Source organism: Charadrius vociferus, unplaced genomic scaffold (genome assembly GCF_000708025.1).
Source record: "Charadrius vociferus isolate BGI_N301 unplaced genomic scaffold, ASM70802v2 scaffold595, whole genome shotgun sequence".
In the NCBI taxonomy this organism is placed as follows: Eukaryota; Metazoa; Chordata; class Aves; order Charadriiformes; family Charadriidae; genus Charadrius; species Charadrius vociferus.
The window spans coordinates 610322-623811 of NW_009648646.1; the positions used below are offsets into that span (position 1 = coordinate 610322).

A 13490-nucleotide genomic window follows, 5' to 3' on the forward strand; every position below is an offset into this window, starting at 1 on the left:
GAGTGGGAGGGCTCTATTCACCTTCTCCTTAAATCCAATTTAAATCACTCTCTACAGCCCTAATCTATATCCATAATTATATCATTTCGTACAACAAGCTTGAGAGAGGTCTTAAGAAATTTATGTAGATTAAAATTCATGGGTGCCATAGTACAGATTCCATATTATTAAGATTGATTAGGACAGCTGATGCTGTGATTAAAGAAGCCAGCGTTTACTGTTGTAATTAATTAGGTATTCAGACACAACAATAACTGCAATAACAGAAAGAATGTGCTGATCCAGCAGAAAACAGAGACTGATCCTGTGTTTTATAGTCTTGCTTTAACACTTAGGAGCTGGACACCACTCCGTCAAAGACATTGTCCCACTGTCTCTTCCTCTACACATCAAAGATGCCAAGAAATCCAGGGCGTTTGTGCCCTCTGCTCCATCCTGTTACTTGAAAAAGCCCTTTCAGTAGCATCCCCAGGTTTTGTAGATGCTTGTTTGGAACAACATATGGGCCTACTATAAAATTCACATAGTTCATCCCTGAAAATCAGGATTACCTTCAATATTTCCTTAATTGTCCCATCTTCAAGCCCCATCCCTCATCAAGCCCTTGCTGAGATGGGTGCAGTGCAAAAACATGATAGGAGTTATGTCTGGCAATTAAGAGCTTCCAGTGGACAAAGCAAGAAAGGCACAGAAGACTCAGAAATGCAGAGGTGGAGGTGGCTGGCCAAGGTGACAAATTAATTCAACAGCAGAATCAGGACCAGACTTCCCTCCCTGTGCCTAAGGCCATAAACACATAAGTCAGGGTCAGGTTTTAAAAGCTATTAAGCCACTTAACTCCATATTTTGGGGGAGCTTACTTTAAATCACCTTTAAAAATAAAGCTCAAGGTCTTAACTCACTTAGGTGCCTCTGAAAACATCAGCACAGAGCCTGATTTGTATTTACACCTTCTTCCAGATCAGAGGAGAAAGCACTTTGGCTCTGGAAAGGCTCCCACAACTGCCTTAAACAGCCTCATTCATTATGGCTGCAGCACGATTGTTGGAAGTACATGGCATCATTAAAGTAGCTTAGACTGCAATTGAAGATGGCAACTTGTTATTATATTTTTAATGAGTGCATTCCTTCACTTATTTATTTTACCAGTAAAGCGTGGTTTATGGCACGTGGCAGATTGTTACAAATGGGTCAAATAAATGTTTCCTAGTCATAATGATGTTTCAGGTGCTCACTGTTGCAGTTTTAGAACTGCTGTTACAAAATATGAACGAGAAAGCTTTCACCCAGAGATTTAGGGTGGATAAACACAATGCAGGCAAAGACTTCCTCTAATAAGTAACTTAGGTTGGGGGCTGCTGAGCCAGAGACTTTTCTAGGGCATGCTCTATGTCTGGGCTGAATGCTGTGGCGCTTGTTTTTCATCCTGGACCTTCCACAGGTGCAGGCAGGTCACTCTCTTTCTGTTCTCCTGATTCATCTCCTCCCTATACTCTTCTTGTCTGACATCTTTCAGGACTGAAATGTCAGGTGTGGGGTAAGACAGTCCCTTTCTCTGCCTGCACAAGTGAAGCCCTGATCCTGCCCGACATCACTGGATGGTGCCCATTGTGATTGGGACTGATCCTGGGACTGACCAGCCCAGAGCAGCAGCCTCCCCATCAGCAGAGCTGCTAACTAATTGACAAGCTAATAGATAAGACTGTCATATTAGCATGCCGGCAACTCCTAACCCACAAAATTAGCTTGGGTAATGATAATAATTACAGATGGAATTTGAATCCTGTCTCTGCTGGCAATGGGTGAAATTGGTTACTGCCTGATAGGTCTTTGTTGAGCCAAGGAAAATGAATTGAAGGTCTCGGTTCAGTTCCTAAGACATGAGTTTCTACAGCACAGGAATTCATCCGTGAGGGAGACCTTTACTGCCAATCTCAATGGTGGCTTGGCAACATGTGGGTATAAAGGTTTGGCTGCCCATTCCTACTGACAGCTAGTCTGACCGGAGAGGGCTGGACCCCAAACAGGGTATGAAGTAGACCTTGCTGTCTTGCTTGCCCAGAAGTACCCACGGTGTAACCAAAAGGGAGTGGGGGGACCTCTGCTGTGTCAGCAGAGAGGAGAGACAGAGCTAGTCCTGGCAGTGGTGGGCAGTCAGAAACAGAACTAGTAAATGAGGTGACATGTTCATAAAGTATTAAGAGCAACCGAGCTCTTTTGTGTTCCATAGCAATCTATGCCTAGACCAAATGCACTGAAGAACTCGGCATCCTGGAAAACATTCCTCACATGAGGCTCCACAAAGCTGCCATCACTGGATCCATTCCTGGTTCTGGTCAAGCTGGACATCCCTTGGCCCAAGTTTGTTTGGGAGCTGTTGGATGCTATGGTGTGTATTTCTGCATCTTCCTGGGCACATCACTGGGCAGTAGACCACAGAGCAGTCCTCAATCTTTTCTGGGGGCTCTGCTCTGTGCCTCCTTCCAGTTCCCTAATTTCCCTGATCCTTTGACAGCCAATCTCTTCTCTCTCTTGTTTTCTGCTCTTTGCTCTCCCACTTTTCTCATCTCTCCCTCCCCTTCTCTTCCCAAGGAGGCTTTATTTTTGGAGCGAGCATTTTATCCAGTCCCTCACAATGCAATCCAGTAGGGCAGGAGCTGTTACTGGAGAGCAGAGTGCTGATGGTGTTAGACACAGCAGAAATCGGTGCAGATGGTCTCCATTGTTATTGTACATCACACGCTGTTACAAAAGAGGCACTGGACTCTGGGTGGCTAAGAGGCTTTGGCAGAAGAGTGCAATCCCTGTTACTATGGCTAATGTGGAAAGGGCAAATACTATTGTGCTGCTGCAAAGTGACTCACAAGATCATGGCACAACAGATTATGCTCTTTGTCCCCACTCTGTTGTGACACATTGCCAAGTTCAATAGCTCTGCAAGCCGAAAGACTAAAGGGCAGGCATTAATATACAAAAAGGCCAGATCTCCAAAGGGGCTCAGACTAGTGGAAGGGGAAATATTTACTCCTTTGTGATTCTGTCCATGCCAAAAAGTGCACTGTGAGGGATTATGTACTGGCTGAGCTTGGAGAAGGTGAGAGCAAGGCTTGCAAAGAGTCTGCCTGTAAGGAACAGTTTCCTAGTGCTGCTGCATGGATCCATAGCCTGGCTGGAGCCACAGAAAAAGTGAATTCCTGCAAGCACTGGGGCTCTGATCAGAGACCTGGTGAGTAGGGATGTTCAACCTACTCTTGCCTTTGCCCCAAAGCCATGGATGGTTCAGTAGCCTGACTCAAAATCATACCGTGTGTGCCCCTGCTCCAGACAAAGGGAACCCTAAAAAAAGAGCACAGGGGAAGACAAGGGGAAGAAAGAGTGAAACTATAGAGTAAATACAATTACATGATAAGGACCTGTTTTTATAGAGCAAAGACTGGAGTTCTTGGGTCCTTTAGATGCAGCATCAAAAATGTTACAGCTAGACACAAGGGTGGATGTGTAGACAAACTGCACAATTAATAGGATTTATTTGGGTCTGAATGATGTGGATGTCATGCCTCTACAGATTTTGATTGTCCTGTTTTGCTATTTTCAGGCAACAAAGAACATTCTGCTACAGGATATAATGGTGTGAACCCACATTTGAGCTTTTTGTGGAGTATGAAAGAGTATCTGAGAGCAAAATTCAGGCTTTAAACAATATATTGCAAGTCATAATCATAGCAAGACTATGGTTATGTACATAATACTGCAGCACTCTTGGCCACTTTCAGAATGAGAAATATACCATAAAAGAAAGTTGTTTGGAAGATACTGACTTTGGATGAGGACTGACATGTTCTTTTTGCCTCTATAATGTTAGTGTAATTGCATGCTCAGCTTTAATATTTTATTTCTAACCTTGCATTTAAAAACACAGACATGCAGAACCACAGGTCAGTGCCAATAACAGATGCTACAGAGGAAAGTGTGAAAAATCCTATAATGAACAATGACGGAATAAGCTGCCCAGTGATGAAAATTTCTTTCTAACCCCAAGCAAATAGTGGCTAGTTTTTATCATAAAGCATGAAGGCTTGTGTCCTTTTTACCTTTTTTCCAGTCTAATGTGACTGTGGATGTTCTCATTACCCATATAAATGTCTATTTTTTTTTTTAATTTTTTTTAATGCTGTTAGGCTCCAGGACTCAATAAGCCTGTGGCAAGGAGTAAAGTTTTGGAGGGTGCATAAATGCTCATGAAAAGGAAGAGAATAAGATGGAGAAAACACATAATGTGTTCTACACCCAAACTGCTACAAGGAACTTGCTTTCAAGGTTTCCTTGCTAGTGGGGGTAGGCAGAAGTAAAATAAGTGGTGAGGGTTTGGCCTGACGCTGTTCCCTTTACACCTCCGCTATAACTTAAGATGTCCCCAAGTTATTGGGAAGCTAAGCACTGAGAAAGACCAATATGTTGCTGAAGACCCTTAGAGATAAATCCAAACCTTACACAACGCAGACTATTTGGATGTCAGCTTTACTGGCAGAAAGGAGCCTCTGCCTGCAGTGAAGTGGAGCAGGTATGACTGTCAGCTTTCAGTGTGTTAGGCTGTTGGTGTTTGTGCAGGGACTTACTGTGAATTGCTGGCTGAGCAAGTCTCTCCAAAACACAGAGAGAATCAGATTAAAGCCAGTGACTTATATACTCAAGTGTGAAATATGTAACTGAAAGCTTTCTTTAATTGTGCCGGTATTTGGAGGTAGTAACAAAAGCTCAAGTCATTAAGATTCATCAAGAAAGATCATCTTTTCTCTGATCTCTGCAGTAATGGCTCATAGAAAATTAACTAAAGGAAGCTAGGTAAACCAGAAAAAAGATAGACACAGAAACGGATGAATAAGCAGAGAGGTGATAAAATGGCAAACAGGTAGATAGATAGATGGATAGTTGAACAGATGGCTATATTTATATAACCTTAAAGACAGGGTGCTTTGTTGCTGCTGCAGCTGAACTCACTGAGCACACTAAGGGCTCCCTCCAATCTTCTGATGCCTCTGCAAGCCTCCAAGAGCTCCCTGTTCCTCTAAGCTGTTACAAACATGTATATGCACGCCTAACTTTTAGCACAGTAAGCCCCTTGATTTCAATTCTGATTAAAGTTGAACTCATGACTAAATGTTTACAAGGAGGGGAAGTGGGAAATTAAAATTATTTTTTCAGTACTTTTGACATTTCTGGTCTTTGCTACATTCAGTCACATTGTCTGAGCAGTAACAAGGTAAGACTTTTGTATTTCTACATTATGTGATATTTTTCTTTTTATCTCATAAAGTCCCCTGTGATGCTGAATTTTCTGAGTGTTCAGGACTGGCTGAGATCGAAAGAATTTTTTTCTTAGGGGTCTTGTGGGCTTTTTGGCTGGGGCATCTGATGCAGTGTTTGATTTCCTAACAGATTAGATCAATCTGTGTGTCCCTCAGGCTAAAATACTCCTTTGCCAGCTGGTGGCTAGGATCAGTTAGTAACTTTTACTTAAATTTTTATTGTTATGATTGTTATTATTAGTATGCATAGAACAATGGTAAGGGATGTCTTCCTAACAGAAGTACAGCTTGGAGGAGAGGGCTATCTCAGATCCTGAGGACACTGACAAAATGTAGGTGCACATTAAGGACTTGTAAACTCATGAGTTCTTGGTGAATACAGCCTCAGAGTGTCCATATGTTTGTAAGTACAGGTCTAGAGGCAGGTTTGTATCCTTTAACTTCCCTCATTTGTTCCTTACTGCTAGGGCTTGCAAAATCATGCCTTCAGTACTAGCATCTTTTGAGCTAGTCACAGTCTATGAATCCCAGCAGCAGTTGTCTGGTGGTGTGCCACAAAAGGGTGAAGCTGACTCCATTCTGTGGCTATACTAAAGGAGCTTCAGTCTCCAGGCCTGTTAAGATGACAGAATTTGGATGCACTGACTGTTTTGGAGACCAGCACTTGCTGCCTGCACACATGGTCTAAGACATGGACCTGTTTGGGTCAGCAGCCATGTGGACCTTCTGGTTTCATCCTCCCAAAGCCATCCAGCTGCAAGGGAATCCCAACAGAAGATACCAATAGTGGGTGCTAGGAGATGCAAACAGGCTTAGCACAACTCCTTCAAGGCTAGCCAGGAGCAAGACCCTTGGGAGTACTGGTAGGAGATCTGCCAGCATGAGCTTGGTCAGGCCTCAGATCAAATTTTAGCTATATCAAAGCATGCTGGGTGTCCTGACTGTATTCACCAGGCAAGTCGTCCAGCAGATGAGTACTCAATTCTTCAGCATAAAAGTTTTCCACCTCCAGCATGACCTTGATGTCTTTCATGCAGATTTAAGTGTATAACAACTGTAGCTGGGTAAGACCTAACTACACCAATGCTACAGTGAGCCTTGATGGTATGAGGTATAATCCTTCTGAGGTGGCTCATGGTAGAGAAAGCCTGTGCATGTGGACAATCTCGCTAAGACTGAAGGAACAGGGTCACAGCATTGGTCTGGCTTACCTGGATAAGGGTGGATGCCATTAGCAAACACAGCTTCTGCGGCCGGCTGCCCATTAGCCTGCGGCGGGAGGCCAGTGAAACCATTCACCCCAATTGGAGATGGGATGCTAGGCACAGCTGGTGCAGTTATGCCAGGAGGCGTGCTTCCACCTGCAAGTGGGGAGGACACAAAATCAGAGCTGGTGAGTACTGAAAGCAGTACCTACATGGAGAAAACTACTGACACAACAGCTGCGACTGCCACAAAGAATGTTTCCAATAATCCAAGACATGAAAAATCTCCCAAGCTGTCATGCAAAGAAAGGGGCTGCCTGCCATTGCTCCTCTATTTGGAAAGCACTTAAGAAAGGCTTGCAAAACTTTCTTCAACAGAATGAGGCTTTGGCTTGTTGATCATGGTCTCATTGCTAACATCAAGCAATAGAAGACTATAGAAATACCACCCTTCCTCCTCAACTTTCTCCTTGGAGTATTACCTGTTAAAATTGCTAAATAAGCAGACATTTCTTTCCTAGATATCATTTAGCACCAGAAGCAAACTCTTAGTCCCACCTTTCTACAGCAGTTCTTCTCAGTTTCTCTGGATATGTCAGCTTTGTGGGCATACCAATTTCCAGAACTACTCTGTCTGCACACTCTCTCATGAATACACATTTCCTGTACAGCTCATTATGAACTTTTTCAGCACCAAAGAACCTTAAAAGGTTTGGCAAGCTGATTTGTAGCACAAAGGCAACCAGTGACACTTTTTTTTAGTGTTACTGTTTGGCCAAAACTTGACTTTGTAGAGTTTTAGCAGAGATCTCCCATTCAACAGGAGCAAAATTTGGGCTAGGTTTGTTTCTTTCATGGAATCATATTCCTCCCCTTCTTCCCAGATGCATCCTGTAATGCTGCTACTTCAGAAGAACAATTTAGTCTTTATGTTTTGGGTGGGATCTCATCACCCACTGGTAGAGAATTCTTACATTTCTGAAGGGAGAATTTATCTCTCTGATACCTCATTGTCTTCTCCTATGTATGTTTAAAATGTCTGGGCAGTCTGTGCTTCTTGCAACATATTCAGGATGTTTTGGAGGGCTAAAAATGAGTTTTCAGTAAGTATTAAATCATATTTTTCTCTTGCTAGCTGTGGCTAGGAAGTTAAACTATATTATTTTCAACCATATCTTTCTGTGTCAGGATATGCTACTGACTGAAAGCACCATTTTTTGCAGTAACCTTTTTTAAAACTAATTGCAGGTATTTTCTTCACCATAGCAGTGTTCCATGATGGTTTAGTCCAGTAACACACCTCAATGACTGCTTAAATCTGTGTTGGTGCTTTAAGAAAGTCAATACAAATGCCTGAGATGCTTTAGTATGTTCTGATTTGAGTAGCCCAAAAAGCAGGCAATATTTCAGCTCTTTTCTTTTACCCTCAGCAGAGAAGCTGCTGCTTTCCCGTCGCTTATTTAAATGGTGTTGGCCTTTAAAAATGTCCTCTGTGGAGGTACAGGGAGCCAGCGGTGGCAACTGAAGTCCAAAGGCAATGCTCTTAGCATATGCCATCAGCTTGCAAATCACAAAGGCTAGTTAAAATTTCAGTTGCTTTTCTGTATCTCTCCTTTATTTGCATAGACAATGTAAGTAATTTTTTCTAAAATTGCAGCAAGGGATTTATGCTTGCTATTTTGTGCATATCTAAGGAGTTCAGGCATATTCATTGCAATTCTTTAATTTTCTTCTTATAAAGAACCCCTCCCCCTGGAGAGGTCAGACCTGTAGCTGGAGTAAAACTGTCATAATGTCACTGCAGACAACAAATGGCAGTGATGCACGCCAGTTGTGGGTTTCATCCCTGGTTTGAGATCTCCTGCTGCATCTACACCAGTTGCAGATTTACAACATGGAGGGAGGGAGAAGAGAAGGAAGAAATCCTAAATGAAATTTAACTTCTAGCCCCCCTGTGCAGTTAACAGAGTGGCAGATCCACTGCAGACCCACTCTTCACCCTGATTATACACATGATGGGAGGAATGCAAATCCTGAACCAAACTTTCAGAGATGTCTATTTAATTGCCTTGCAATTATGGACTATCGTGTGAGATAAACCTGATTCTTGATGGGGAACTGTCAAAATGCCAGCAGACAGCATAAAGTTTTTATGATCTGAACTACCCACTGGGACTGCATACTGCTCTCCATTGACTGCAGGCAAGCCAGGTGACTAGTTTATACTATATGTCTAACTTTTGTACTGTTAAAGCCAGGTGAGATGGATCCTGTTTCTAGTCTGTTAGATTTGCCTGGGTCCAAAACTCTTTAAGTTCCCAGATCCCATGGGAACTTGTTAGCCTGAATGAACTCATGGCCATGTCTCAAGGAACTCACCCCTCTAGAGGCGGGTTGCACAGAAACCCAGATGGATTAGGAGGCCTGAAGTTACCAGTACAGAGGCACTGTACTCAGCCAATACCTCCAAAGCCTCTAGGACTTCTGGGTTAGCAGTGTCCTTTTTCTAGCACAATTTTTCTTTTGCTTAGGAAAGATCAAAACACTTCTTTTTTTTTTTTTTTTTTCAATGTTCCAAACACTTTTTCTAATGCCTGTTTTTCAGATAACTTTGAAATGTTTCATTTTCATTCCAAGTCAGAACAAAGATATACTTCAATGACTGGAAATCCTGCTATGAAGAAGAATGATCATTTTCCATTTGGCTTTCTGAATGCTAACAAAAGCCAGCAGGAGAATTCATGTTAGGCTTCAGATATCTCCTGGCTACTCAGAAATCATTGCTAGTGTTGTAGGCTTGCTTGCTCAGACGTTATGTGAAACATTTTCTATGCGTCTTATCTCAAGCTTTGTGAGTGTTGTAGTAATACAAGGAATCATTTCAAAGTCTAAACATTTCACCCAAGGAATAATTGTCAATGGACATTTCCACAACCCATCACAGAGGTTTTTCATGAAGGAAGCTACCCATTCAAGGTAAATCTGCAATAAAGCCAAAGTGCATAGGCTCCACGATTGAAAATATGTCATAAGGAGAGTGGAAAATCTGCACCATGAAAGAGATCAGGGGATTATCTAAACCAGCATCTTATTTTCAGCAATGACCAGTCATGGGTGCTATGGAAAGAATGTAAAAAACATAAGCTTTCCTCTCCTGTATTCTGGCAATAAGAGTTTACCAGTCCCCCAAAGCCACCCGGCACATCAGAAGAGGAGCAGAGCTTACACCAAAGAAGAGCTGGGATATTTTTCATGTGCTGGATGTCATGACAGGCACAGAATTTGGTTGTTGTACTGTTATTTACACGCCTATGTCACAGAACTCGCTCATTCTCAAGACTTATTTATATGCAAAAGAGCTTGTGCTCTTTTGTGGTGAGGCCATCACAAACCACCACCTGGATTCAGCTTTCCAGGCCCTGAGAGCATTTGAATTCCAGGCAGTCTTTGTTTGACTCTCTCTGCTCCCACCAACACAAAACAAATCTAGCTAATGCAAATATGATAATCTTTCCAGCAGTGGGTTTAAAGGGTGCACATATAATTAAGCCACTTTTCTATTTGGATTTGCAGTAGCTCCATTGACTTGTTGTTTATACATTTATCACTGTGTAAACATATATTTCGAAATGTATGATATAAGATTTTTGAGTCAAGCGCTTTTCCTTGGCTCTCCATAAGTTCGTATGGAATGAGATCTCTCTTTCTTTCTCTCCTTTTTTTTTCTAATATTCTAATGCAAGCAAAGGAAAAGATACACATCTGATCAGTAGCAGCTGACATTGTTCCCAGCCACAGATTGCAAAAAGATGCTAAGCTGTGTGTGAACTGGGAGGTTTTCTTTGGCACGCAGGTTAGCAGAGCTCAGTTCGTTGGGAACAGCCCCCAAGCCTGCACTGCTTCTGCACCTTATCTCCCTGCCATCCAGTCTTACTCAGACATGAGGCATCTTTCCTGGTTGCTTTGTCAGACAGTCCTTTCCTGCTCCAGGGCTGGTGCAGACCTCCCCATGTTGGGATATGAAGCTGCCCCTTTCCTCTCTTACTGCACTGTTTTGCAGGAGTCCCAGATGCTGCTCTGCCCATTGCTGCCTGCACCACAGTTGGCTCAGATGTAGCTCGCTCCTCCCATGTCTCACCCCAAACCTTTGTCAAGCTGGACCCCTCCAGGCCAGCTTGATGCTCCAAGGTCCACACAAAGGCACTGGTATGCCACATCTTTCTGAACACAGTCCCATCACCAGTTCCTCTCTTAGGAACAACATGCATCACCCCAGGGACCATATTATCCCAACGTTTCCCTTAGAAATGGTCCTCTGAAGAGGTACCTTTGAGTGCTCTGCTTCCCTACCAGTCTCAGTGGTATATTGCAAAGCTGCTGAAATTCTCATTTCTTTCCTCTCACAGTTTGGCCCCACTTTCCCTGCTGCCCTGCTTCCCCACTGTTAGAGCACATGCCGCTCCATGACTACCAGCCCTGACGGTCCCTTGGCCTGTTCCTGCCCAAATGATTTCCTTGTGCTTCAAGCCCCAGGAAAGCCAGTGCTGTTTCCACCTCAGTTTAATTCTCTGCCCACTGAATCATGCTGCAGCTCCTAGCATGGGCTTCTTGTGACACTTCACAGGCTGGCCAGATCCTGGCAGCCCTTCACTGACTACCCATCTCTGCCCCCGCAGCCAGAAACCCTCTCACCAAATATTTACATTCCAGGCAGCACCAGAGGTCTTCCCTGAGTATCTCTTGTCCTGTTTCACCGTAAGGGAAAGGCTTATGTGTCCCAAAGACAGCCCATCCTGTTAATGATGTTGCATCTCACCACAAACCTTATTTTGTTTGTCTTTGGACCAGCCTGACTGTGACAGCACCAGCAGTGACCACTTGGACATCTATATGCACCACCAATAAACCAGTGCAGGTCACTGGAGGATGTTTTGTGCCATTTGGAGGGTGCTCAGAGCTAAAGGAAAGTTGTGTAAGGGATAAGGCTGAGAGGGAAGGGTCATGGCTGAGAGCTCTTTCCAGTGCCTTCCCTGCCAGCACCCTTCCTCCTCCCCAACTAGATCATCATGTCATGGTGGGTTTCAACACTCTTCCTTTCCTCACCCACCAGTGAAGGCCACTTGGGGTGGGACACAGCTAATCCAACAGCCCACTGCTGGCGAGCCCTTTGACTTTGCCCTTATAACAATTTCACAATAGAGATGTTGACCCTCAGCTGGCCCCAGCCCTGGCAGAGGTGGTAACAGCCTTTCTCTGCCTTTTTTCCCCTTTTCCAGACCACAAAAAGATCTGGTTGACTTCACTCCTCACTTCTGGTGGCCTTTACAAGCAAGACTAACATTTCCATAAGCACCCACTGGGGCTCAGCCTGTCAACTAACATGTCTTGCCAGGTCTCCTCTGGGAGATGGCAAGATTTTCCTGCCCCTTGCCCTCTCCACCCCACCAGTCCCTTACCTGAGGTTGGTGTCATGGGGGCTGCCGCCAGGCCGTTCATGTTCAGAGCCGCCATCTGTTGCATCTGGGCCGCAGCAAAGGCTGCCATGGGGTTCAGGTAGCCGCCCTGCGCCACCGAAGCCATGATCGCTGCTTGCTGCTGCATCAGCTGGAACAAAGAAAGCAGGGAAAAAATATCACGCGATCACCAGCAGGGCATCCCGCGGCACCTGTATGAGGATGGGGACATGGTGAAGGTATGAAGCATCCCTCTGTTTGGAGATGTCAGCTCACCATGCCTGTGGTACCCCCCAGCCTTGGTCTTCCTTGTCACTATAGGGGCTGGAGGCAAAGTGCATCTTTGCATCTTGAGGTCTTTATGGTCCCCACCCCCATGATCCATTTACCACTGTGGAGGTCTCCCATGAGTTAGACTCTGTCCTCTGACTACCTGGCCCTTTCCTGATGTGAATGGCAGAGAAAAGACTTTATAAGTTCCTGAGCTGAGAGGTTTCATGGTTTACGTCACTTATAACAAAGCTCTGGGAAAGCACTGGTGGCTGCTGATGGGAGACCAATGTGTATGGAGCACTGGGGAGAGGGAATCCCGTCTCCAGAGCAGCAAGCTTAGCTAGTTCTCTGGGGATAACTTGATTTGTTTTAATGTGTCGGTGACAAATATCAATTTGTCCTTATACTGCTGGGATGCCTCTGGTGGGCACTGAGAAAAACCATGACCAAACCTTCTAACCAGATTACAGCACCTATTTCTAACACAACCAGCCAGAGACTCCTGGAAGAGCTATACAAGAGAAGGGATCTCCCCTACTTTAGCAAGACTAATACTGCGTACTGGGAAAACACCTTCCCACACGGAAAAACCTCTTTACAGTTGGGGTGACAGAGCACTGGCACAGGCTGCCCAGGGAGGCTGTGGAGTCTCCTTCTCTGGAGATTTTCAAGACCCACCTGGATGCAGTCCTGAGTAATGTGCTCTGGGCAATCCTGCTTTAGCAGGGCAGTTGGACTAGATGATCTCTAGAGGTCCCTTCCAACTCTGAAAATTCTGTGATTATGTGTGATTCTGTGGTTTTGATCTGGGATTACTTCCTGAATTTTATTTTTTTTTCTGGAAAGTGATCAAAATGCTGCTTCTTTTAGGGCACCTACAAAAGGCAGAAATGAGGAACCCAGACTATATTTTCAGGCATTTGGGGGTTAAAATTTTGGAGCAGAAGGATGGTGAATGGTTACGCATGCTGGAAATGTTTCTGACATTAAAACCAGACTTTGCTATCATCAGACTTCGTTATTATTATTTCACACTCTGAAGCTAGCACACAGTCATCGCAGCTCATGTGTACAGTATGGCTGCAGTGGGCTTGTGGAATGTTCCTGGTGTAAAGGAGAAGGCAGCTTGGATGAAGTTGCCTCTTGTCCCCTTCCCTGGAGCTGTACGAAGAGCCAGAACAGGTACATCTGAATCCGCATCCAAACCCCAGAAGACACCCATGTTGGATGCTTAGAGAAAGTGTGGGGGAAAG

The 13490-nt window shown here is 44.3% G+C and overlaps 1 protein-coding gene across 1 annotated transcript in view; it reads right to left on the reverse strand.

Moving 5' to 3' along the window:
- Positions 1 to 13490, reverse strand: part of CELF4 (CUGBP, Elav-like family member 4) — a 305865-nt gene that overhangs the window by 54248 nt on the left and 238127 nt on the right. The window contains exons 7-8 of the mRNA XM_009886416.1: positions 11968 to 12115; positions 6518 to 6667 (exon numbers count right to left, since the gene is read on the reverse strand). Coding sequence (XP_009884718.1) covers positions 6518 to 6667; positions 11968 to 12115 — 298 coding nt within the window. The remainder of the gene's footprint in view (positions 1 to 6517; positions 6668 to 11967; positions 12116 to 13490) is intronic.